This window comes from Dipteris shenzhenensis, chromosome 22, assembly GCF_047967505.1.
Source record: "Dipteris shenzhenensis isolate YYH24624 ecotype China chromosome 22, Dip_SZ_1.0, whole genome shotgun sequence".
In the NCBI taxonomy this organism is placed as follows: Eukaryota; Viridiplantae; Streptophyta; class Polypodiopsida; order Gleicheniales; family Dipteridaceae; genus Dipteris; species Dipteris shenzhenensis.
Window position 1 is genome coordinate 16,413,612 of NC_141617.1, and position 24,990 is coordinate 16,438,601.

The 24,990-nt window shown below is 42.7% G+C and overlaps 1 protein-coding gene across 1 annotated transcript; it reads right to left on the reverse strand.

Moving 5' to 3' along the window:
* Positions 1–3,760: 3,760 nt before the first annotated feature.
* On the reverse strand, positions 3,761–24,011 carry LOC147887807 (eukaryotic translation initiation factor 2 beta subunit). The gene is made up of 9 exons (XM_087393327.1): positions 23,830–24,011; positions 23,639–23,750; positions 23,459–23,514; positions 23,318–23,372; positions 23,086–23,180; positions 22,776–22,921; positions 22,097–22,239; positions 21,777–21,862; positions 3,761–4,187 (listed from the first exon to the last, which is right to left on the reverse strand). Exons 1-9 carry the CDS (start codon positions 23,890–23,892, stop codon positions 4,110–4,112), a joined length of 834 nt encoding a protein of 277 aa, XP_087249453.1. The 5' UTR covers positions 23,893–24,011; the 3' UTR covers positions 3,761–4,109.
* Positions 24,012–24,990: the final 979 nt, after the last annotated feature.

Below are 24,990 nucleotides of genomic sequence, written 5' to 3' on the forward strand. Positions count from 1 at the left end.
ATATCCATCATTAGATGGGTAAATCTTTTCTCATTCTCTGTTTGGAAAAATAAGTATTGAAAAGGGTAATCCTTGATTGTATCATAATGATCAGTGAAAATCCACACAATGAGATTCAAGCACCTTCGAAAGAAAGAAGCACAATGGTTCCTAAGTAATATACTCAGATTTCCTTGAGTAATATATTCAAATTTCCTTGATCTCCTACACTCATATAAAAACACAACTACGGTCAATTGCATATCAAGCAAGAGGGAATGTTACGAGAAATTATTTCTCAATTCTTGTATTGAAATTAAGCAAAGTATTTGCGAATAGGATAGAATCGCACTAGACGTGGCGGGGGTTCTATCAGTATTCTTATGTGGTTTACTTCAGGGACACCTGGCTAAACGAGGACCATTTAATTAAGTATTGTGGGTGATGCCATTATGAAATACTTGAATTATTTAGTAGATGCATGTGATGACCATTTCTTAGCATGTTGGTACTATGACAAGTAGTCATGAGTATTTTGGTGTATGCCATTAGGATGCTAAGTGTTGAAGCTATTAGTATTTAATGTGCGATGCAATTATTTTACTAATATGCTTTGGTTTCATGAGGTCAGTTGATGCTAAGGAAGATCAAAAATATTAAAGCTCAAAGTAACATTGGCAAGCCTTGGCAATTATTGGCAAATATTTGAAGTATAAGGCTGTGTGCCTCACCTTGGTATATTTGGTCATATGAATTAATGCGCAATTGTTGATTGCAATTGATAAAGGCCTCAAATTCCTTTTACATTTATTGGCTTATGATCTTGGAAGAGTGGTGTTGAATCATTGTGGATTAATGCTTTATGCCATGCAAAGGCTTTTGTAATAATGGCCAAGGGCCTATTTCAAAATGTAATAAGGGAGAGTGCTCTAAAGCCTTCCCATTATTTTTGGGCATGTATTTTGGATGTGATAGACTCAATCGTGAGTAAAGGAGTGGAGAAGAGAAAAGGATGTATAAGGATGGCTAAAGGCAAGGACATGCCTTGGCAATGAGAGGATCACATATCCTTGTATTTTGGCTCATGCATTACTTTTAAAATATTATAAATACTCAAGGTGTGGGATCACGAGCCACACACCTTGAGGGGCGAGATTGTACCCTATGCTTTGCCTTGTGTCCTCTTCCATTTCATGGTTTTTCGTTCTTCTCTTTCATGTATTTTAGTGTATTTGTATTTATAAGTTAATGTGTATTTTGGCATTTACAATTCACGTTACACATAACCTCTAAAAGAGCACATCTATGTCTATATCTATCAATATGTCTTTAATCTTCTTTATTTACTTATTTCTGAGGTGCCATCTCATACGCAAAGGGCAATGCCATGTGGTACAACCCTTCAAATGCAACGTGGCACGTAAAAAATGCAACCTCCTTGCCTAGCACGCGAAGAAATCTTGAGGACGTTCCCACAACCTCTCCCTCCCCATGCTTGCCCACTGTGATTTTCACAGCAACTGCATAGTGATCTGGAGGAACTAAGTCTAATGATTTTTGCAATGACCACAGTAGGTGCATATAAACAAGTCAAATGGACACCTGCGAACTCAAACAAGCTTATCAAAGTCCCATGGAACTGAATACATTTTTGTGGTGCTTTGATTTTGAAGGTTTCATGCTTGATTTATTCCTTCAAATTGATTCCAAACTCAATGAGATTATTTAGATTGCTTATAACACATTCAACAAGCTTGAGTAAGAAATCAAACGGGACGTCTAGCTCCTTTGACATGAGTTGACAACAAGCGGTTCAAAAGCTTGCCTAATAAACCTCAGGATGTTTTTCCTTATGTAGAAAATGCAAGACAAAGCTTACGAACCTTGCAAATGCAATCTTTTTTTCCCTTTTAGGAATCTTATTCCTCTGGCTCAGTGTTGCTAGCAAGATGAATAAATCTTGATAAATCTAGTGGTGCTGGTAGAATTTTAACCCTTACCCTCGGGAATAACAAACATCTCTCTCTCTCTCTCTCCCCCCCCCCTCCCTCGTGTGTGTAATTTCACCCCCCCAAAAAAAAGTCTTTGTGCATGTGTGCATGTGTGAAGCCTAGGTGGTGAATCAAAAATTCATGTCATAAAAAATCCCATTTATTGAAGCACGAATGTTATACAAATATGGAAGGCCCATCTATTTAAATTGGAGGTTGACCATCTATACTTCACTTTTATTGTCCAAGCTGAGTGAGCCAAGCCAAGCTATTCTACGGTTGAATTTTATTTTTTTCAAATTAGAGATATTTTACAACCTTGAGACCCAATGGAGCGAGTCTTAGACCCGTCGTAGACAAGCAAGCTACTTGTGGTGTCAATTGTGCCAAACTCACATGGAGAGGACATCTAAATCTACCCAATATCAACAGAAGGATGCTAAGGAAGAACATGTAGCTCTAGTCCATCAATATGATCACAATAAGACATAGTAAACACCAATTCTCTTCCCTTCTCTATATAATGGAGGCAACTTTTGTATTATGATCAACTTTGATTAGACCATCACCCTCTTTCATCCCTAAGACAATCATGTATTAGATACATAGATCTTAGGACCATGGTGACACTTCCACATCATCTACTCTTATTTCCATGTGCACCACCATGCTCACATAGCCAAATTGGCAAAACTGCACAATGTGTTTGCCAATATACATCCTTACCTCAACTATACATTGGGAAACATGCCATTCTCGGAGACCACCAATCTATCCTCTTGTACTTCAATGGTTTGGCACTTTACAAGAGCCACCACAAGGCCTTCTAAAAAGAAATTCCATGATGAAGGAGAGCTTTGGCATCATATGGACATGCTTATTTACTTTGAGGCATGCCTTGCTAGGCTACAACATTATCATTCTTTGCTTTAGTATTTTAAGCTCCAAAATAGGTTGACATCCCTCCATTTATGAAGAGAGGAACCCTCTCCCCTCATTTATGAAGGCAAGAATTTAAAATCCTTATATTCTATTTGTTTCACACATCTTTGTGTTAAGACCTAGTGAGTGGATTGGATAGTGTTTGACCCCCCTTTGCATTAAATTATGAATGTATCCCTTGGACCTTCCCTTAAGAAATAATGGAGTTCCTCAATTGACCAAAAAAAAAGACCACCTCACTTCCCTTCTCCATATAATTTTACGTATGGGAAAATTTCTTAGATTATGACAACCAATCTACGGGCATGCACACCAATTTTGCTATATCAGAGGACCCTTGATTCCATCTTACATCCAAGTTTCCTTAAAAAGAATTCAGTATTATGATCCTAGTCATGGTTGACCAATCAATGATTTGTCAATAACTGCAACTCTCTTTTTTCGAGAGTGAGATGTACATGGTTAACCTTACAATTAAGTATTCGCTGTACTAAGCAAAAAGATCATTGAGATTTTTAAATACCATAGAGATTAATTAGGTGGGGATTGCAATCTAATAAGGGTTCTTTCCCCTTTCTTGTGATGCAAAACCCCCTCCCCCCAAAAAAACAAGACCGAGCCCGCAGGCATGGGAGGGGGGGGCGCACGAAAATTGACAGAAAAAACACCTTTTCCGGTTCTTGTAGTGTTAAGACATCAATCTTTGGAATGACAGTATCAAACATGGATCCTAAGGGTATAATTTTACATCAAAGTACATTGCATTAGGTAGGGTAGGGGACTGTATGCAGATAGGCTATCAGTTGAAAAGTACAAATCCTATGAACAAAATCGTGACCATGAAGCAATTGAAACCTGTACCAAGTGATAAGCCTCAGTTCAATCAATTGTCAACTTTTCACAACCTCTCAGGAAAAATGCAGAAGTCACATTAACAAAATCATTCAGACCACAAAGTAACAAGTGATACTTGTGGAAAAATTCTTATCCTCAGCTATTCTTCATTCCCAAAAAGCCTATCCTCAACTGAATGATTTCTAGAAGCACATATACAATAAGCCATAATTTATTTCTAACCTTAAGGGGATATTTAAGGTATGTCGCCAAGTTCCCAAATACTTGACAGGAGACAGCAACCTGGATACACTCTACTACCAAACCTCCAGCATGCTGTGCACCTTACAGAAACACCCCATCTTATGTTCCGGTCTTACGTTTTTCGACTCGAGCAACAAAACCTGCCTTTATAGGTGCCACAGATCGGGAGCATCCACACTGCACACACAATACATGACTGTTACATGCCCCCCCTTCTATGCTTCAAATTCTGAACCAACAATATCTACAAGTTTGACAGAGAAAGTCCTATCTAAATAAAATTAGGCTGTACATCTATACAAATTCAGGATTAACCAAAGAAGATGGTAATTAACTTTGTAAAGGTGGGCAAAGGGATGTACTTCATTTAAGGGTAGAGGCAGAGTCAACCATGAATACACTAGCAAATGCACGAGACACTCAAAGCAATCCTTTGTTCACCCATTTCCCATAAGGCAGTTGCATGGGAAAAACCTTTCAAACCCTACAAGGGATGAACATATGACATGGACCACCATCCACAATTACTTCATTTCCAAAATTGTGCATGCATCAAGCTTGTCAAGCAAATTCTCATACCCAAGTTTGAAAGCAAACATCAACTTCAGTCAGCCTGGTGCCTAGTGAAACAGGCTTCGTAGTCTCTTCAGCATAGCTTCAAGAGCAATTTGTCATACAGAAGCCATTGTCAGAAACACCGAGCAGCTGGGAGTCACAAGACTTGATTGGTATCCTACGATAACTCAGGAGTTCTAGAGGGGTATCCAAAGGATGACAGAACTTGATGTGGGAGGAGGGCGAAGGGCAGAGGATGTAGAGGAGGAAAGCGAATAATTCTCAGATTGCTTTGCTAAACAGATTTTAAAAGCAGTAACATTTGAAATGGTCCCTATTGAAGAGGGGTAATTCCTGCATTTTACTGGAAGAGGTGAAGTGAAACACATCATTTTAACAAAGCCTCGAGGTAGCTCCGATTTTCCCTATGGCTGAAAAAGGGGGCAATGCTGGTATCAGCATTGTTGTAGAGGCTTCCTATGATGAAATCATGCAATAGTGGTTCCTGTTGCTCCCCAAACTACTCCAAGGTGGGCTGCAGCGGACTCAGGAATAAGACTGAAGGGCCCCCTTCCCTTAAGTAAGGGCATCTAACTTGCCAACCTGGCTGTGTCGCAAACCAGGCTGCCTGCACTGTGGCAACCTGTGGCCTGGCTAGCAGACCAGCTGGCAGCCAGTTGGCTGCAAGATAAGCAGCATGTACATTCAGCTGAGACCATGAATAGAGGCAATACGAGGTTGCATCAGGTGGCTCCAGCCAGACAGCCAACCATGGCTCAAAACATGCAAACCAAATCCGTAAACACGGTGGGTGAAACAAGTAGCCACTGCACCTCCTTGAGGTTTGTTAAATTCAATCTTCTCACAATAGGTTAGTAGCAAATAAAATGAATATTTATATTCTTAGTCGAGATTGATCAAATGAACTAGATTAAAGGTTTAATGAAAGATGCAAAGGATTGGGTTCAAAACTCACTTGGACCACACAGAGTCACGATAACCGACTCAATCTCTCTATAATCTAGGAACCGGAATCTAGCATTATGATAGCACTGCAAGAGACAACAATTCTCTCTAGCTGCTCGGTGCTCGCTAACAATGTAATTTGATTTTTTACTCACCTTTCAAAATTTGCAGGTACATGATTTGTGGATGATACAGGTTGCCAACTACAAGTGTAATTACGGATCTCATGGCTCATCACCTATAGAGATTCCGAAACAGGAGCGAGCAACCATGATGGTGGTCTGTATGCCCAGCAAATACCCCTCACGGAAATGGTGTAGAACACGCCTGCTGGCCATGTCTCGCATAAGCACTTCGGTGATACTTGCTAGAGTGGGTCCCAATCCTTGTGCAAGCAAGCACCACAGTAGGTGGGAAGAGTTCACTGGTGTGCGCCCTGATTTGCCGGTGCCCACCACTCTACTACGATGTGGGCCCTGATCGGGAAGGAGCTCTCAAAATATGAGGTGTCAGTCCCTAAATTTGAAGGGCATTGGGCAAGAGAGAAATGAATCTTCTAAAATAATTGCCACATTGGAAAGCAATTCTTGTAGTGCTCGTAAAAAATGATCAAAAATACCTTAACTACTGCTAAAATACCCTTCAAAATAAGACTAGGGCAGTTTCACAAACAAGCAGGCAAGTGCACACTACAAGGGCAACAAGTTGTGGTGGTAGGAATATTCCCAAACACATCCTCTAAAAACACATATACCTACATCCAGGAACATTCCCAAACTCCTCTAAAAACACAACATAGTGCAGTTTTAATCTCACGATAGTCACTCATAAGATTGAAAACCATAAACTCCATCACGCATAGCAAGGACTAGCTACTATGACATCCCCACCGACATCATCAATGCCCAACAGTGGGTGTAGACCAAAGTATAAACATATACTCTCACACATACAAATCCACACACACACACACATACTTGAGCATCCATTTATACAAAGGCCTTTGTACTGAATTTCTGTCGGCACTCCGGAGCTTTAACCCACTGAGACCCTAGCTTTGGTCTAGCCAAAATTTCCTAGGCAGTCATGTTCCCAGCTCATTTTCTGCTGGAAACTGTAGAAAAGGGAGTAGGGACAGATTAGAAAAGGGGAGAGAACGAGGGAGATGGGCTAGGAGAGAGAGAGAGAGAGAGAGAGAGAGAGAGAGAGAGAGAGAGAGGTGGGAAAGAGAAAGAATGCAAGCAAGGAGGAAGGAGAGTAGATAGGATTAGATGTCACATCAAATGATGAGTACAAGGGGTACTTATATAGTCCCCTCCAATGTATATGCCCCTTTCTAGGTTTAAACATACTAACTTGGCCCAAACTTGGCCTTCATTACAATCCATCCGTCCTCAAAATTGCAGGTGATTTAAGCACCAAGGCCCCCTTGCCATTAAAAAAAGGTATTCATCATGCATGCCACTAGGATCAAAAGGAAATGTGACATAATGCTTTGCCTTGGATGTTGTGGCACCTCCGGGATCATGTGGGTGGGTGGTAATCCATCTTGGCAGACATCATCACAAAGCTCTATAATCAGATAAGTTCCAAATGTTCCCACGGTTTTGTTCTGCACACCCTATTGTACTATGCTGTCCACTTTTCTCCACATGAGAAGCATTGATTTCTTTGACATATAAACTACATGGTACTTTAATGAATGCTTCAATGAGCTATATTGCATTGCATCTCTGGTTATGCTGTCCTGAAGAACTGAAAATCATCATTATAGCTGCTGTATTTGGACTCAAACAACTCCATAAAGTCCTCTAGTCTCCCCACATTCAAAGAATCTAGAGTTCTCACATATGCAACAACATAGGGCTCCGATAATTGGATGCTAGCATACATGTTTTTTGGATGTATTGCAACGATGATGTCTTTGCTGGACCATGGTGCATCTAGCCTCTAAACAACCAAATAACCTTGCTATGAGTCATGTAAGCATGGTCCCACAATCTTTCCTTGCCACTGGATACACGAAAGTCCAACCCCCTAACACAAAATGATCAAACACATTGTTGGTAGAACAAGGAGGCATTCAATGAATGTAATTAAGGGGGGGAAAGGGCTACCTTAATAGCCTTTTGGTAGAGTTAGTGGGATATGTGGAGGGACTATATAAGTCTCCATCCAACACTCATTGTACACTTTTGATGTGGCATCTAATCCTATCTACTCTCCCTCTTCCTTCCTCCTCCTAGTAGCCTACTCTCTCTCTCTCTCTCTCTCTCTCTCTCTCTCTCTCTCCATCCAACACTCATTGTACACTTCTGATGTGGCATCTAATCCTATCTACTCTCTCACTTCCTTCCTGCTCCTTATAGCCTACTCTCTCTCTCTCAACATAGTTCGAAGTTTTCATGGGATTTAGGTTTTATAAGGTTCTGATTACCTATGAAAGAGATTGTGCCTCCCAAACCAACAACTTGGGATGATGTCCAAGAGGCTGAACAAAGTGGAGTATTATTGTGAACTCCATAGTTAGAAGCTTACTAGAGAAACTTTGATAGTTGTTTCATGAAAAAAAAACACCTTTGATAGTTGGATTGAAGAGTTACAGACCTGTAGCAAATCAATTACATTTGCCAAAATCGATGAAAACTAAGGGTTTCAGGAAAGTAAAACTTCATAGCTCATCAACATGCCATGGATTTTTGCAGAGTGCAACTTTTTGTAACAAATCATTTGAATCATCATTTGTTTGAGCCTAAGGGTCAGCCTATCATTCTATATGGCAATAGCAAAACTTGGCCCTCATTTTATCGCTAGAGTAAATGCAATATTCAATATGAAGTGCATTGCTGTTTCTAATGACATTTATTATGTGGATTCTTGTAATGACAAGAGGATTGAGAATTAATATGAAGTTGATTCACCAAAGAATTACTAGTGTAAAAACTGAAATAAAATATGTTAATGTGTATCGAGGTTCAACAAGTACCTCGTGGTGGCTCTTTTGTGAGGGCAAGACAAGATAAATTTTCATCAATGCAATGATGGATAAAGGTGTTCAAGGTGGGGGAGCCACATTTGTGTCATGTGCACGGATTGGTATCTGACGTGTACTGGGGTGCACAAGACTAGCTCAGGTAGCCTAGTGAGGCTTAGGGCTAGGCAGGCTTGATTCTCGGGTTGAGTGGCAAGGGTACGACCAGATAGAGATCTTCACTAATTTTGGCGCATTGGGCCCGAGTCTATGTAAGGGGCCCAAGGGTTCAATCTTCAATGAGCCAATGGGAGCAAGTCTCGTTCCGAAGTGCTAGGTCTGATCTTGGATTGAGTCGCAGGGCCCAAGGGTTCAATCTTCAATGAGCCGATGGAAGCAAGTCTCGTTCCCAAGTGCTAGGTCTGATCTTGGATTGAGTCATGGACACCTACATCTTAGCGAAGCCCAAGGCCCAGCAAGAGATCCAAGGCCTCTAGGCACGACTTGGTGGTATGGGACACCAGGCTGGTCAGGACATGGTTGGGAGTTCATGCCAATAGCTCAGCTTGTGGCTCGGAGGGGACATCTCCTGATTCGGGATCATGGTTAGGCGAAGAGCAGCCTGCTCGGATTCCTCACGTTTGGTGTGTTCTTGTGTTTGCTTGCAAATCAGAGGTTTCAGGAGTGATGGGGTCGTGTCAATTTGGGATATCTATTTCTTGTGGAAAGAAAGAGCAGCAGTGTCATGTGCACGGATTGGTATCCGACGTGTACTGGGTACACAAGACTAGCTCAGGTAGCCTTAGAGCTAGGTAGGCTTGATTCTCGGGTTGAGTGGCAAGGATACAAACCAGTTAGAGGTCTTCGCTATTCTTGGCGCTTGAAGCCCGAGTCTATATAAGGGGCCCACAGGTTCAGTTCTCAGTGGGCCGATGGGAGCAAGTTTCATTCCCAGGTGCTAGGTCTGATCCTGGATTGAGTCGCGGATGCGCGCTTGCATCATAGCGTAGCCCAAGGCCCAACAGCAGATCCCAGGCTTCACAGCGCCACCTGGTGGTATGGGATACTAGGTTGGTTAGGATCTGGTTGGGATTTTGTGCCAGTAGCTCAGCTCGTGGCTCGGAGGGAACATCTCCTGATTCGAGATCACATCTCGTAGATGTCATGGTTGGGTGGTGAGCAGCCTGCTCAGTTTCCTCACGTTGGTGTGTTCTTGTGTTTGCTTGCAGATCAAAGGTTTCAGGAGTGCTAGGGTCGTGTCAGTTGGTATCAGAGCCAACTCCTGAGGTAGGAACTTCTGTTGCAAGAATTTTGGACGATTTTTTTCTCCATGTATGCCCTAATTTCGAAATTCGTGCTCAAACCCTGCAAGTGTCTGCTGGTTCATCGATTAAGGAAAGTGGTATTAGATTGGGATAGAAGGAAGGAGAGAGAGAGAGAGTGCAGGGTGATTTTGTTGCAAGAAGTGACAGGTTGAGAGAGAGGAAGAGAGGTGTAGTTAGGAGGAAGTAGTGAGGTCCAGGTAGAGGTGTCAGAAGGGAGTCAGGAGAGAGCGTAGAGTTGGGGCGAACCAAAGGGGATCCCGCATGTCGGCTGGCTGCTCAGGGGTTGTGATGGCAGGTAGAAGGGGAGCGCAGGAAGGTGCGCAACAGGATAGGGCTAGATCGCAATCTAGGCCAGTTGCTTTTCGGGGGGGCCTGGAGGCTTAAAAAAGCGCTACCCCTCCGTTTTTGGAGGATGAGCTTTTGGCAAAGCAAGGCTTTACTAAAAGCCTGCTCTCCCGCTCTTAGATCGGCCAAATTGCCTTCTCCCATAGCCTATAGATTGCGCAGAATTCCAGCCCCTCTACACCTTCACGCCCGGGAGCCAGAACACTTGTACAGCCTGCTACAGCACTTCGTCCGGACAGCCAGGAGCGGAGTCCCAGGTTCAAGAATCTGAGCTGAAAAATCAGCTCAGCCAGCTTACCTTCATCGGCCAGCTTTCCCTTCTTCCATCGCCTCATTCCTGGCCAGCTTTCACTTCGTTTCTACCTCCTAGCTCCGAGGCCACCTACTTTTGTCTCTTCTCTAGCCTATCTTCTTTTCAGATCAGATTTCAGTCATGGCTGATTCTGTAGACCCTGAGCTTGCGATGGGAGACAAGGATATGAATTACCATGCGGAGGATGACCAGGGTCTCTACGATGATCTGATTACGAAAAAAGCCTTCACTGAATTCACCACTGCTCTTGATGGAAAGTTTGAGCAAGTTAACACGAATCAAACGGGGTTGACACAGCAACTCCAAGGGATTCAAACTACACTCACACTTTTGACTAACACTATTCAGGCGCTCACTCATGTGGATGCCATGGCTTCAGTGTTAGGTCCGAACATCACTCCAAATCCTTTTCCCGGAGACCAGAAGTCTCGTACCAAGGAGGTTGTTGACACTTGGTTGCACAAGTGGCAAGTACACTTCCAGTTTCACCCTTACCTAGATGACAAGAAAATACAGCTTGCAGCCGGGTTTATGTCAGGAAAGGCTTTATTGTGGTGGAAGGAACTGCAACATGGATAGAATTCGAAGGGGTCTTCAAGAAAGAGTTTCTGAAGGAGCACAAAGGTTACGATATCGTAGGCAAGCTCAAAGCCCTCGATATGTCCAAGCTGAATTTGACTTTTGAGGTTTATCTTCAAAGGTTTCGGGATTTGCAGACCAGAACTACAAAGATGGATCTAGTGACCTTGTTAGGTTTCTTTGTGGATGGTTTGTTTGACTCCTACAAGTTACAGATCAAGAACAACAAGTGTACCACGTTGCAAGAGGCCATGAATTACGCGCGCATTTATGATGATACCATGGCCAACGCAAAGGAAACCACAGTTGCCGACACGGGTGGGAAGAACAAGAGGAAGTTCTTCCAATCCACCACTGATACTGGGGAGTCGAAGTCTATAGACAACGCCTCCAAGAAACATTTGACTCAGGCAAAGAATGGTCGTGCCTGTTTCCTTCGTACCTTAAAGCTAAAGAAAGAGGGACGTTGCTTCATCTGCGAGGAGTGGGGCCACACTAGGAATGATTGTCCTAAGTGGAAGAACTAGAAGCAAGCGTCAGGACCGAAGGCCCAGGCGAGCCCGGGTACCAAAGCTAAGGAAGCTAATCAAGTTTCGATGACAGGTATTTCTGTAAATGTCATTACCTGCCCACTTTCTTGTAATTACACTTATAATACTTCGTTATTTGGTTCCCATAATCTTTTCCGAGTTTATGGAGAAGTTAGGGACCAAAGAGTTAACATTCTCTTTGACCCGGGCAGCTCTCACAACTTTGTTAATTACAAACTTGTGCAGAAGATGGAGCTATCCACAATACCTAGCGATCACACCTATGAGGTGTTGCTTCCAGCTGGGAAGCAGTTTTGGGATCGCAAGATTAAAGCGCTTTCTATCCGGATTCAAGAATACACAGCGGCTCTTGCGTGCTATGTCATGCACTTGGAGCATGTGGACTTGTTAATCGAAATAGGGTGATTTAAAACCCACGATATTCGGATTGGATGGAGGGACTATACTCTTTCTTTTTTCGATAAGAACACCCAATTTTGTATTCAGTGTGATAATATTCCCTCTTCTCAGGTACCTTTTGTATCTGCGATGCAGCTTCGGAATATATTAAACACTTCTTATTATGATGTCTATCAGTGTGTTTTGATTCCGCTTTCTTCATTTGTTGTCTCTATTAATAACAAGAATGATTTAAGTGTGTTTGAACACCGTGAATTAAGAACGTTGTTAGATGATTTCATGGATATATTCCCTGCTCAACTGTCGGAAGGTTTACATCCAGAACGGGTAGTAGACCATCGCATAGATTTAGTACTTGAGGCTCAACCTATTAGTGTTCCACCTTATAGGATCAGCCAGCTTGAGGAGGATGAGTTAGCTTCACAGCTACAGGATTATTTGAATATGGACTATATTCGCCCAAGTAAATCACCTTGGGGAGCACCTGTCCTCTTAAGAAAGAAGAAAAATACTTCATGGAGAATGTGTATAGATTATAAATGATTGAATAAAATGAAAATTAAGAATCGATACCCTCTACATCGTTCCGATGATCTAATGGACCGTTTCGCCGAAGCGAAGTATTTCACTAAGATTGATTTGCATACGGGTTATCACCAAATCCGTATCTATGCTAAACACATAGATAGAACCGCATTCCGAACTAGGTATGGCCACTACAAGTTTCTTGTATTACCTTTTGGTTTGACCAATGCTCTTGCCACCTTCCAGCAAATGATGAACGATTTGTTCCGAGATTTTCTGGGCAAATTCGTTATAGTGTTCTTAGATGACATCTTGGTATATAGCCGAATGCTAGAGGATCACATAGGACACCTCCGGATTGTCTTAGTTATTCTAAGACAGCATAAGCTCTATGCCAAGATGAGTAAATGTGACTTCTTTATGAAGGAGATCATTTACTTAGGACACAAGATTTCTTCTGAAGGTATTAGCATTGATTTGAATCGTATCCACAAAGTTTTAGAATGGCCTATCCCTCAGACTGTGAAACAACTTCGTTCTTTCCAAGGATTTACGGTATTTCTACGCAAGTCTGTGTGTGATTATTCACACATCACGGCACCCCTGACAAACATATTAAAAGGTCGTGGACATAGGTCTACCCAACCTATCTCTTGGAATGATGCATTGAATAAGGCTTTTGAAACCTTGAAGTTAACTATCAAGGAAGAACTCGTTCTTGCATTACCCGATCCTACCCGGCCTTATGTTTTAGAGACCAATGCGAGTGATTTTGCAATTGGGGCAGCTTTATTCCAAGAGGACACACCCGCAGCTTTTGAGAGTAAGAAGCTAGACGACACCCAATATCATTAGCCCACACTAGAAAAAGAACTCTATGCAGTCGTGTATGCACTAAAGGTTTGGAGACACTACTTGTATGGTTCGAAGTTTCTTATATTGACCGATCATCAGTCAATCAAGTATGTGTGTGATGGGTCTGAATTGAGGGGACGGAAAGCTAGATGGGCAGAATTAATGCAAAATTTTGATTTTGAAATACGTTATCGGAAGGGTTCGTTGAATAGTGTGGCGGATGCCTTGAGTCGAGTCAAGTTTGTAAATGCTATGTCATTTACGAAAATATCCTCAGACCTATTTCAATCCTTGAGAGGGCTTTGCGCAACTGATAGTCATTTCAGTTCTTATTGGCAGAAAGTCCAAGATGAGAGCTCCATGGTTGACCAAGACTCAAGGATTATGCCCCCTACAATACAGGCGGCGGGAGGTCAGTGGATGATTAGGAACGGCTTGATGTTCCGAAATGGAAAGATTTGTGTGCCAGATGTTCTAGAACTTCGATCCAAGATTCTCTGGGAGTGTCATGATGCTCCTAGTGCTGGACATCCGGGTATACATCGGACTCTGTCTCTTGTGAAGCATACCTTTTATTGGCCTATAATGCGTGCATTTATTGAAAACTGTGGTAGGTTCCCGGGTTTGTCAGGTTACTAAGGCAGAACACCTTAGAACGCGCAAGGGTCATGACTCCATTTGGGTCATAGTCGATCGTCCGACAAAAATGGCTCGATTCTTACCTACTAGAACAACTATTTCAGCTGTTCAACTGGCTCACGAGTTTGTGGACCACTTGTTTAAGCTGTATGGTTTGCCCTCTAACTAGTCAGTGACAGGGACTCGAAGTTTACAAGTAACTTTTGGACACTTGTTTTTGAGAAGTTAGAAACTACTCTAAGTATGAGTTCTTCAGATCATGCACAATCCGATGGCAGTACAGAGGAGGTCAACCAATTGGTTGAAGATATGCTTCGGGCATATGTTTCTAAGAGACAGTCTTCATGAGAAGATTATCTACCTATGATAGAATTTGCTTATAACAATGCAAAGCATTCGAGTTATTATGCTCTAGCCGAGATAGCATGACCTCGGAAAGATCGGTGGGCATTTTCTCTTAGGTGACCAACTGTTGTAATAATTAATGTGCGTAAATGATATGGTCAAGAGAAGTGACTGCCAAGGTCCTAGGTGAGGGTCAAATGGCATTGACTAGGTGGTTCTGAGTGCTAAGGCCTAGGTGCACCTAAATGTGCAATAATGCCAAGGGGCAAGTGGTTTTAAATGTGCCCCAAGAGAGGGGTAAATGGTGCACCAAGTGGAAAGGCTAAAATTATGACATTTGGCAAGGGAAACCATCTAGGGAGTAACAAGTTTACGGCAACTCAATTCGTCAGCGGATTATCTCCCTAGATGGAATATCGACGGACGACTGCGTGGAGACAATAGGAGGTGAATGGAACGAAGGCCTGGGGGTCATAGATGACGTAACGAAGGCGAAGGGTCGGGATGTAGACGTCGATGCTGGCCGTGTGATCTATTAGTTAACTCTGAGCACTGTTGACGTGACCGACTTACACACAGGGAAAATCGGGAAGCGAAAGTCACTGCCTTCGAGTTTGTCTCAGAGCAAAGCGCGCCCACCTAAGTTGCGTGGAATTTCCAGGGAGCATTTTTTTTCCCTCTTTACAAATTTGGAGTGGTTGTTGATTTGTTTTCTACAACAGAGGCTGTCGCCTAATTTCCTGCATTTTATTTAATATAAAAATAAAAAAATAAAAAAAAGGGAGATCTTATTAAAAAAAAACCATTTTCCTTTTGAAACTATGGAGGCAGAAGGACAGAATTCTAGGGTGAATCCTAGTGAGTCTAGAGCACGGTCTACACAACAAATGTCACATCACACAGCACCTACTTTGATCGGTAGGATTTCGATATTAGAAGATGCTTTACAGCAGATTATGAACCAGCAGCTTCAAGTGAATGCTGGTCAGAATGAGATCAAGGAGATGGTGCAAGCCTTGTCGGCTAGACCGTCTAGAATTGATGAGGGCAAAGCTCCAGCAGAGCCAGAGCCCAGTATACATTCATTAGAGCGCGCAAGGGTCAAAGTGCCTGATATCGCTAATTATAGATCGGAAAAGTACGCTGGTCGGATGACCGAGCGCAGTTCTGATGTGATCGAGGTTTGGTTACACAAGTGGGAAGAAGCCTTCGCCATTTGTGAAATCAGATCTGATCTAAAGAAAATCCGTGTTTATTGAGGCAGCGGATAGATGGTGGATAAAGCAACAGAAGGATCAAGTTGCTCCTACCACCTGGGAAGGGTTTCAAGCTGAATTTAAAAAACACTTTCTCCCACCTGATGAAGAGTCTCGAGCTTGGGATGCTTATAGAAATCTTTGTCAGAGGAGTCTGTCGGTGGCTGAGTACACTGACAAATTCAGGGAATGTGTCATGAAAATAACAGACCCTCTCCCTATGTCGGTTCAGTTAAAAGACTATATCTATGGACTGAACGACAAGATCAAAATGGAAGTTCGGGCTAAATGTGTGACTACATTAGATGAATCTATTGCAGTAGCCCTGAACTATGAGGATGCCAGGGGCAGATCTGGTGGATTTGTGCAGGCAGGGACTCAGTATAAGTACCCGAAAAAAGGGGGATTTCAAAGGAAATGGATTTCAAAGACAAGTGTCTCGCAGCCAAGTGGCCAAACCAAGCAGGTGAAGCCAGTTGAGGGACCAGTAAAAACAAGTACCACCGTTGGGGTGAAAAGGAAAATAACTCCAATGGCAGCCCGGGCTTAATCAAAGTCCTCGTTGACCCCTGAACAAAAAGAGAAAGCCAGAAAAGAAGGATTGTGCTTCGACTGCCTTCAACGACATCAGTGGAAGGATTGTCCACTGAATAAAGACCGTCGCACGGCTAATATGATAATATGCGACGTGGAAATGCAAGAGAGTCCCAATGTGGAACATATGCAGATGCAACTGGCGGGACCTTCTCAGAGGTTAGTACCTTGTTTGTTATGTGTGTCTGTTGCTAAGCTAGTGACGAGTGCACCTGATAACATCCTATCTAAGCCCGCAGCAACGGGGTATACAGCCTTTAATGATACGGAGTTAATTAAAATGAAAGGGCAAGTGGCCAATCATGATGTCATTGTGTTGTTTGACTCGGCGTCAACTCACAATGTGATTAACTCCAAGCTCGTGAAGAGGCTGAAATTAAAAACAAGCCCATCTGACTATGCGTATACAGTCAGAATGGCAGATGGAAGTTCAACTGAAGTATGGGACCAAAGGATAACCCAGTTGGAGCTTCGGATTCAGGACTATGCTGAGAAGCTTGATTTTGAAATGACCAAGCTTGCTCATGCAGATATAGCCCTGGGTATGGCGTGGCATTCTAGGAAGAATCCAGCCATTGATTGGAAAAAGCACGTATATCAATTCAAGATGAATGATGTGCTTTATGTCTTGCGAAGTGAAAAAGATATACCTCAGGGACCGTTGGTTTCCGTGATGAAAATCCGAAAAGCTCAAGTAGAGTTTTTATTCCTTTGCACAGCATTGGTAGAGCCGGTTGATGATTCTTCGACTAAAGCGGATGTTATGCAAAGTGATGAGATGGCCAAGCTGGCTAATCTTATAACAGAGGAGTTCTCTAAATGTTTTAGGGATGAACTACCTTACGGGTTACCTCCAGAGCGGAATGTTCAACATAAGATTGAACTGATCCCGGGGGCAGAACCTGTAAATAGACCTCCCTATAGAATGAGTTTTGCTGAAGAGCCGGAGGTGCGTAAACAATTGAAAGAATACCTCAAGTTGGGGCAGATTCAACCAAGTTTCTCACCTTTTGCTTCGCCAGTGATATTAAAGAAGAAAAAGGATGATACGTTTCGCATCTGTATAGATTACAGAGCATTGAATAATATCATTGCTAAGCACAGGTATCCAATGGCTCCGATTGATGATTTGCTAGATGCATTACATGGAGCCGTGATTTTCAGCAAGATAGATCTTAAGTGTGGCTACCATCAGATCCGGATTAGAGCCGAGGATGTGCATAAAACCGCTTTCAGAAGCAGGTTTGGTCATTATGAGTTTTTGGTAATGCCCTTCGGACTTACCAATGCTTCAGCGACCTTCGTCATGCTTATGAACGATTTACTACGTCCGTATATCGCAAAGTTCGTAGTACATTTTATTGACGATATCTTGATATTCAGTAAAAGTATTACTGAGCATCGTGAACACTTAAGAGTAGTCTTCACTACTTTGAGGAAAGCCAGTCTTTATGTAAATAACAAGAAAACTATACTGTGTATGGTTAGGCTTGAATATTTAGGGTTCATAATTACTCCACAGGGGGTAGAAATGGATCCGAGAAAAGTGACTGCGATACTAACTTGGCCAATCCCTCAGAGTCTGACCGCGTTGTTGCGCTCATTCTTGGGATTTGTCCAGTTTTATCGAAGGCATATCAAAGGATATTCCGGAATAGTATCGCCATTGATTGATCTGACCTCAAATAAAGTACCTTTTATTTGGGGACAGAATCAACAAGAAAGTTTTAACACCATAAAACAAGCTGTGGTCTCAGGACCGGTGTTAAAAATAGTTGATTCCCAGAAACCGCTGTTCCTAGAAACCGATGCAAGTGACATTGCGGTAGGAGCAGTTCTCCTTCAAGAGGGAAGGCCAGTAGCCTTTGAAAGCAAGAAGCTTTCTCCCTCTCAAAGGAATTGGCCAACTCATGAATTGGAGTTGTATGCTGTTATCCATGCTCTGAAAACATGGAGGCATTACTTGTATGGTTCAGAGTTTTATGTGGATGTGGATCATGATACTCTGAAACATTTTTGTAAACAGCCTGACCTGAGGGGCCGCCAAGCTAGGTGGGCAGAGCTCATGCAGGAGTTTAATCTAATGATCCGGTACCGAAGAGGAAAAGATAATAAGGTAACTGATGCGTTGTCTCGCATTATGCATAACCTGAGTTTCACAGTATTAGAGAGTGCTCTAATGACCGAGATCAGAGAAACTCAAAGGGTGGACGAGTTTGTCCAGAGCTTGTGGCCTAAGGCTCATGTGTTAAAACCCGGGGAAAATGAAAAGGATGACCTAGCATCTAGAAAAGGCCAAACTTATGCAAGATATACCATAAGGGATGGTATGCTAGTTAGAAATGGCAAGGTTGTAGTACCTGGTCAGAATGATCTCAGGCAGAGAGTCATTCGACAGTGCCATGATAGCCCGTGTGCGGGACATCCAGGAGTCGAGAAGACATATGATCTCGTGAAGCGAGATTTCTTTTGGCCAAAGATGAAAAAGCATATTCATGAATATGTGACACGGTGTTTCTCGTGTCAGGTAAGCAAGGCCGAGCAGGTGAAGCCACTCGGACTTTTACAACCCTTGGAGATACCACTAAGTAAGTGGGAGAGCATTTCCATGGACTTTATTGTAGGGCTGCTTACGACACAGGGAGGGTATGATTCTATCCTTGTGGTGGTTGATCGTCTAACCAAGATGGCTCACTTCATTCCGACTAGAGAGTCTGTTAGTGCCCCGCAAGTGGCGGATTTGTTTATTAGACGTATATTTCGTCTGCATGGATTACCTAGATCCATAGTGTTAGAGAGATGTCAGATATACCGGTCATTTTTGAACAACGTGTTTGAGACACTACAGATTGAGCTGGGAATGAGTAGTGGGGATCATCCTGAGACGGATGGTCAGACGGAGAGAGTCAACCAGACTTTAGAGGATATGCTGAGGGCATATGTGTCATTGAGGCAACATACGTGGGACAAGTGGTTGCCATTGTTGGAGTTTGCCTACAACGATAGAAAACATTCCTCTACCGGGTTCAGTCCGTTTGAGCTGAACTATGGTTATAGACCAGCCAATCCAACTATAGTTGGAGTACCTCAGAAAGTGCCTAGTGCCGCGAACTTTGTAGTTCAAATGCGGGAGATGCTAGCACTTGCGAGAGCTAATATCCGCCAGGCTATGGATAGAGCCAAGGTGTATGCGAATGAAAACCGGTCTATAAGAGTATTTAAGGAAGGAGAAAAAGTTTTTCTTAGAGTTCCTTCGCACTCGAAGTCACTGACTTCATGAGAGTGTGCTAAGTTATCACCTCGATACTGTGGGCCGTGGTTAATTCTAAAGAGAATAGGCAGTGTAGCCTATAAATTAGAATTGCCACAGGGGTGTAAGGTGCACCGGGTTTTTCATGTTTCGCGCTTAAAGAAATTTTTGCATACAGGTGACTCACTAATCGAAGGTGTGGTTTTGTTTCAGGAGATAGAGGATATTGCAAGGCGCAAACCAACAAGAATCCTGGACCGAGGAACAATGCAAATACGAAATTGAAAGATACCCACGGTGTTGGTTGCATGGCATGGTCAGCCTCTATCGGAAGCTCCCTGGGAATCCGTATACCAGTTACGGAGAGTGTTCCCAGATTTCATCATCGAGGACGCTGATGCTTGAAGAGGGAAGGAATGTTATGCTCTAGCCGAGATAGCATGACCTCGAAAAGATCGGTGGGCATTTTCTCTTAGGTGACCAACTGTTGTAATAATTAATGTGCGTAAATGATATGGTCAAGAGAAGTAACTGCCAAGGTCCTAGGTGAGGGTCAAATGGCATTGACTAGGTGGTTCTGAGTGCTAAGGCCTAGGTGCACCTAAATGTGCAATAATGCCAAGGGGCAAGTGGTTTTAAATGTGCCCCAAGAGAGGGGTAAATGGTGCACCAAGTGGAAAGGCTAAAATTATGACATTTGGCAAGGGGAACCATCTAGGGAGATGAGAGTCTCGTGGATATGCATAAGGAAGGAAAAAGGGACGAATCAATTGAAAATTATGCGATCTACGAGAGTAGGCTGGGAGGAAATAATAGATGCCATCGCTCGTGATCTGAGTGTGTTTTAGGGAATAGAATTTCTATCACGAGTACTACTTACAGTCCTTTTATGCTTATGTACGGGTTTCAACCTAAGTCACCAGTTATGGTTCGGTTAAAGGGAATCCAAAATGATGTTGCAAAGACCTTCTTGCTAGACGTGCAAGAAATGTTGCAGTTTGCCAAGGAGTCTATTAGAAGTGCCCAAGATCGGGACAGATTTTATGCTAACAGACATCGTTCACCTAGAGAGTTCTCTGAAGGAACAATGGTATATTTGCGAAATCCCAAGGAATCCAAGAGCCTAAGTACTGCTTTGGTTCCGAAGTTATCCCCCAAATACTGTGGTCTGTTCAAGCTTATTAAAAGAATTGGACCAGTTGCATATAAACTAGAATTACCTCCTGATGTTAAAGTACATCCAGTATTTCATGTCAATAGACTGAAAGAAGTATTGGGTGCGAATGATCAACTTGTTTCTCCCCAAGAGATAATAGAAGTTACAGGTTTAACTTTTATTCCACACGAACCTGAGACTATTCTTGAATTTCGTGATAGACAAATTCGTAATAGAACTATCACAAAATACAAGATCAAGTGAAAGGATCGTGTTGAGGAGGATGCAACATGGGAGACATTACAGAACCTCCAGAGGACATTCCCGGATTTTTTAGCGAACTCAGGAGTGAGTTCTTAGAGGAGGGGAAGTATGTCATGTGCACGGATTGGTATCCGATGTGTCCTAGGTACACACGACTAGCTCAGATAGCCTGGGGAGGCTTAGAGCTAGGCGGGCTTGATTCTCGGGTTGAGTGGCAAGGATACGAACCAGTTAGAGATCTTCGCTATTTTTGGCACTTGGGGCCCGAGTCTATATAAGGGGCCAACAGGTTCAGTTCTCAGTGGGCCGATGGGAGCAAGTTTCGTTCCTAGTTTTATGTCTGATCCTAGATTGAGTCGCGGACGAGCACTTGCATCATAGCGTAGCCCAAGGCCCAGCAGCAGATCCCAGGCTTCACAGCGCCACCTGGTGGTATGGGACACCAGGCTGGTTAGGATCTGGTTGGGAGTTCGTGCTAGTAGCTCAGCTCGTGGCTCGGAGGGGACATCTCCTGATTCGGGATCACATCTCGTAGATGTCATGGTTGGGTGGTGAGCAGCCTGCTCAGTTTCCTCACGTTGGTGTGTTCTAGTGTTTGCTTGCAGATCAGAGGTTTCAGGAGTGCTGGGGTTGTGTCAAGCAGACAAACTGAACAGCAGCAGAACAACAATACACAGCTGCAGCTGCCACACATAACAGCGAGCAACAGCCACCAGCAAACAGCCACACGGGACAGCCACCAGCAGGGTGTACGAGGGGGGCCGTCCACTCAGACCAGGCAGGCCTGAGAAAACATGCCCAAACAGATTTCCACCCATGCATTCAAAGACAGACGGTAGTCCTTAGAGAAGCTGAAAAGTTCAGAGCCCATGACTCACCTGTTCACATCGTAAGAAAAACAACCGATTCTCCTTGGTGAGAACAGTATCCGGACTTTTGCAGCCATTACACATAACATATTCATCTGTGCACAATATCATCACAGAAATACAACAACAAAAGTTCTTCGGAATTAGTTTATCGCTGTATGACTTACATACCATTGTACGACTAAAATATATCCATTCGTACAAATTCAGATTTTTGTTGTTCTAAAGACCATAATTCTACATTTGAAAATTACTGCATATACAAGTGTAAAGGCATTCTCTCATCTCTGTTAAAAAGAAGGGGAAGCATTTGAGAATAGACAACTTACTGACATATCTTCGAAGGATACCCTCAAAATTCTTTGGAGCAAACCTTCCTTTAACAACTAGGCGTTGTTGACCATCAAGATTGCCACTGGTACCCAGTTCAGCAAGCAAGTAGTTCATCACATGTTCGGGCTGGCGATGCATTCTGCCAAAGGTTTATATGTGTGAACACAATCAGGAAGGAAATATTCATATGAAAATTTCCTGCTGGAAGTGGCACAAGGAATGAAACAATAAAAATAGACAGCACAAGAAAACAAACAAAGTGACCCAGCACTATGGTTTGGAACAAAAGGAGATCTTATCATGGACTTGAATATATCCAATTTTACTAATTAAAATTTTTATTTTTAACAAAAAGTGAAAGAACCAAAAGAAAAGAAGAGAGCTTGTAAGCGACTTGGGTAAGTAAGAAAAATAGAAAATAAAATAACTTAGTAGGCAAAGCTCCTCTTATGTTCTGCTCAGTAGCCAAGCATAAGCTGCCATCTGAGTTTCGAAAGATTCCAGAATCTCTTGGGTAAACCTAGTGTTTACTAAGCTTTGAAATCCCAACCCAAACAACAAAAACTTCAATAGCCAAAATGAGTTCTGTTCCATTTTTCAACTAACCAAATTTTCCCGACATAACCGAGACTCTATCTTTTTTATGAGGAAATGAAGAGCCTTCTAAAAGCTTACGTTTTACAAAGATCCATGAAATTGACGAATACGGTCTTTTTGGTACCCTCACGGAGAACTTGAGGAGGCCTCATAACTGTCCGCCGTTTCTCTCCTGCAAGTTCTGGATTATTTTGGCGCAGAATATTGAAGACCCTTCCAAGAAGCTATCACAGAAAACGTGATCAGAAGTCGTTATACAAACACCACAAGCCGTATTTCCATCCAATCACCGTCTCAACAAAAGACCTGAATGAATAAAAAACAGAGTGCAAGAAACTGCAAGACGATTGTTCACCGCCTTCTTTGTTGCAACAAGCTATTCCCTCACCTCGGAATATAGGTAGTCCCGAGTTGTTCCTTCCCAAGGAAACTGAGTTCTCAAAACAATGCCCTCACCCTCTTCATCATCCTCAGTCTGAAGACCTGCACAACCCAGAATATCCCAACTTCAACCCAAGTTGATTCTATGCACGCGTTAAAATTACAAGCGACATTAAACTAGGCTCCAGTAAAGCACAATGCAACAACTCGCAAAAGCTGCCAAAAACATAGCTACTCACCGTTCGGCTCTGCCAACGAATCACCATTTTCCTCTTCTTGAAAATCAGTTTCCACCTGCAAATTCATAACAGTGTGGGCACCAACTGGACAATCTAACTTTGAACGAATAAAAGAGCACTCTCACATGCAAAAATATTTACCGGCTTTTTCTTCTTCTTCTTCTTTCCAGCAAAAGCAGAGTCGATTCCATCACCAACTGCATAAAACGCAATCAGACCATAACAAATTTCAGGGGTGCAAGTCCGCCGATGCACCAAAATGCGCAGAGATCGACGCATCAAAAACGAAGTCTGCGATCATGCCAATGATATAATCCATACCAGAGAGGCTTTCCATCTTCTCTGCCACTTTTTCCAAGTTTTCCGAATCCTCGGGATCCTGGATGACGACTTTCTTCTTCTTTTTCTTCTTGGAAGGGTCAAAAGGGGCAAGCTGAGGGGGAGGGGAAAGGAGGTGAGCCAAGAAAGCAACAAAAAACAGACAGGAAAAGGAGGGGGAAGAGGATAGGTACCTCGCCGATATCCTCCTTAACTTCTTGAAGAACGTCGTCCTGTTGATCGTCAGCCATAGCCATAGATGCTGTTTGGAGCTGAGAGAGGATATGAAAGAGAAGATAAGAATAAGGATTGAAGATTTAGGTTAAGAATGAGCTCCTTATTGAAAGGTGATCTATTTCTTCTTGTTCCTCTTTGCTTTTATTTTTTTTATTCATCCTCCCTTTCGTACAAAATCAGTTGCTTTTCAGCTCAACGCTTCATTTTTATTACCCTTATTATTATCTCTAACCTCGACTCTCGTCCAGTTAGTGCACCCGTGTACACTCACACAACATCGTTGCTGCCTGGCACACTCATGTGTACCTATGCGTACACAGCGGCCACTTGGATCCCCCCCCCCTTTTTTTTGGGGGGTAACCATGTCTAAACAGGAAGAATAAGACACAAGCAGATATAAAACTAAAAATAAAGAGCCATCTCGCCCCCATTGTTTACCTAAGTCAATTTTCCTAACAGTTTGGGTTGGCCCAGTGGAGGAGGGGAAGTGCAACACCTCAGTAGGGGTCGAGGAGCTAGCATTTTTCTCGGCTTAAATTGAGAAATTCGAGTTAGGATTCGAGGCTGCCTTTAATTTTAAGAGACATAGTATACGTGTTTTATTGGAAAATCCCAGTATTTATATGACTTTTGAGAAATTTAAGATACAATCCCGGTTAAGTCTTAGGGTTACCCTTAATTTAAGGGCTTTAAAAAATATTTTTTTCAGCATTAGTTCCCATCCAATTCTCAAGGTGATTCTGGGCAACCAGCACTTGGCCCAGCACATGCAAGAAGGCTACATTGCAACTTTATGAAGTGAGCTACCACACCTGCAATGGAATTTGACTAGTAATTCCCCTTTGCCCATTCATTGGGTGAGTGACATTGCTATATTTTGTGGGTGCTTCTTCGAAAAGATGATCAATTTTACCCTTAAATTAGGCTTCTTTGTGAATTGCTTTCCACCATTAGTTGTACCATTGTGTTCTATCTCATGAACATCGTGAGAATCAGTAGGCCCTTTCTAACTATGATGATGATTAAAAAAGCCATAATATGCTGAAATTGCCTATGTCAACAAGGACCAAAATGCTAAGGTGGATTCATTCTCCTCCTAAACCTCCTATTGTAGATGA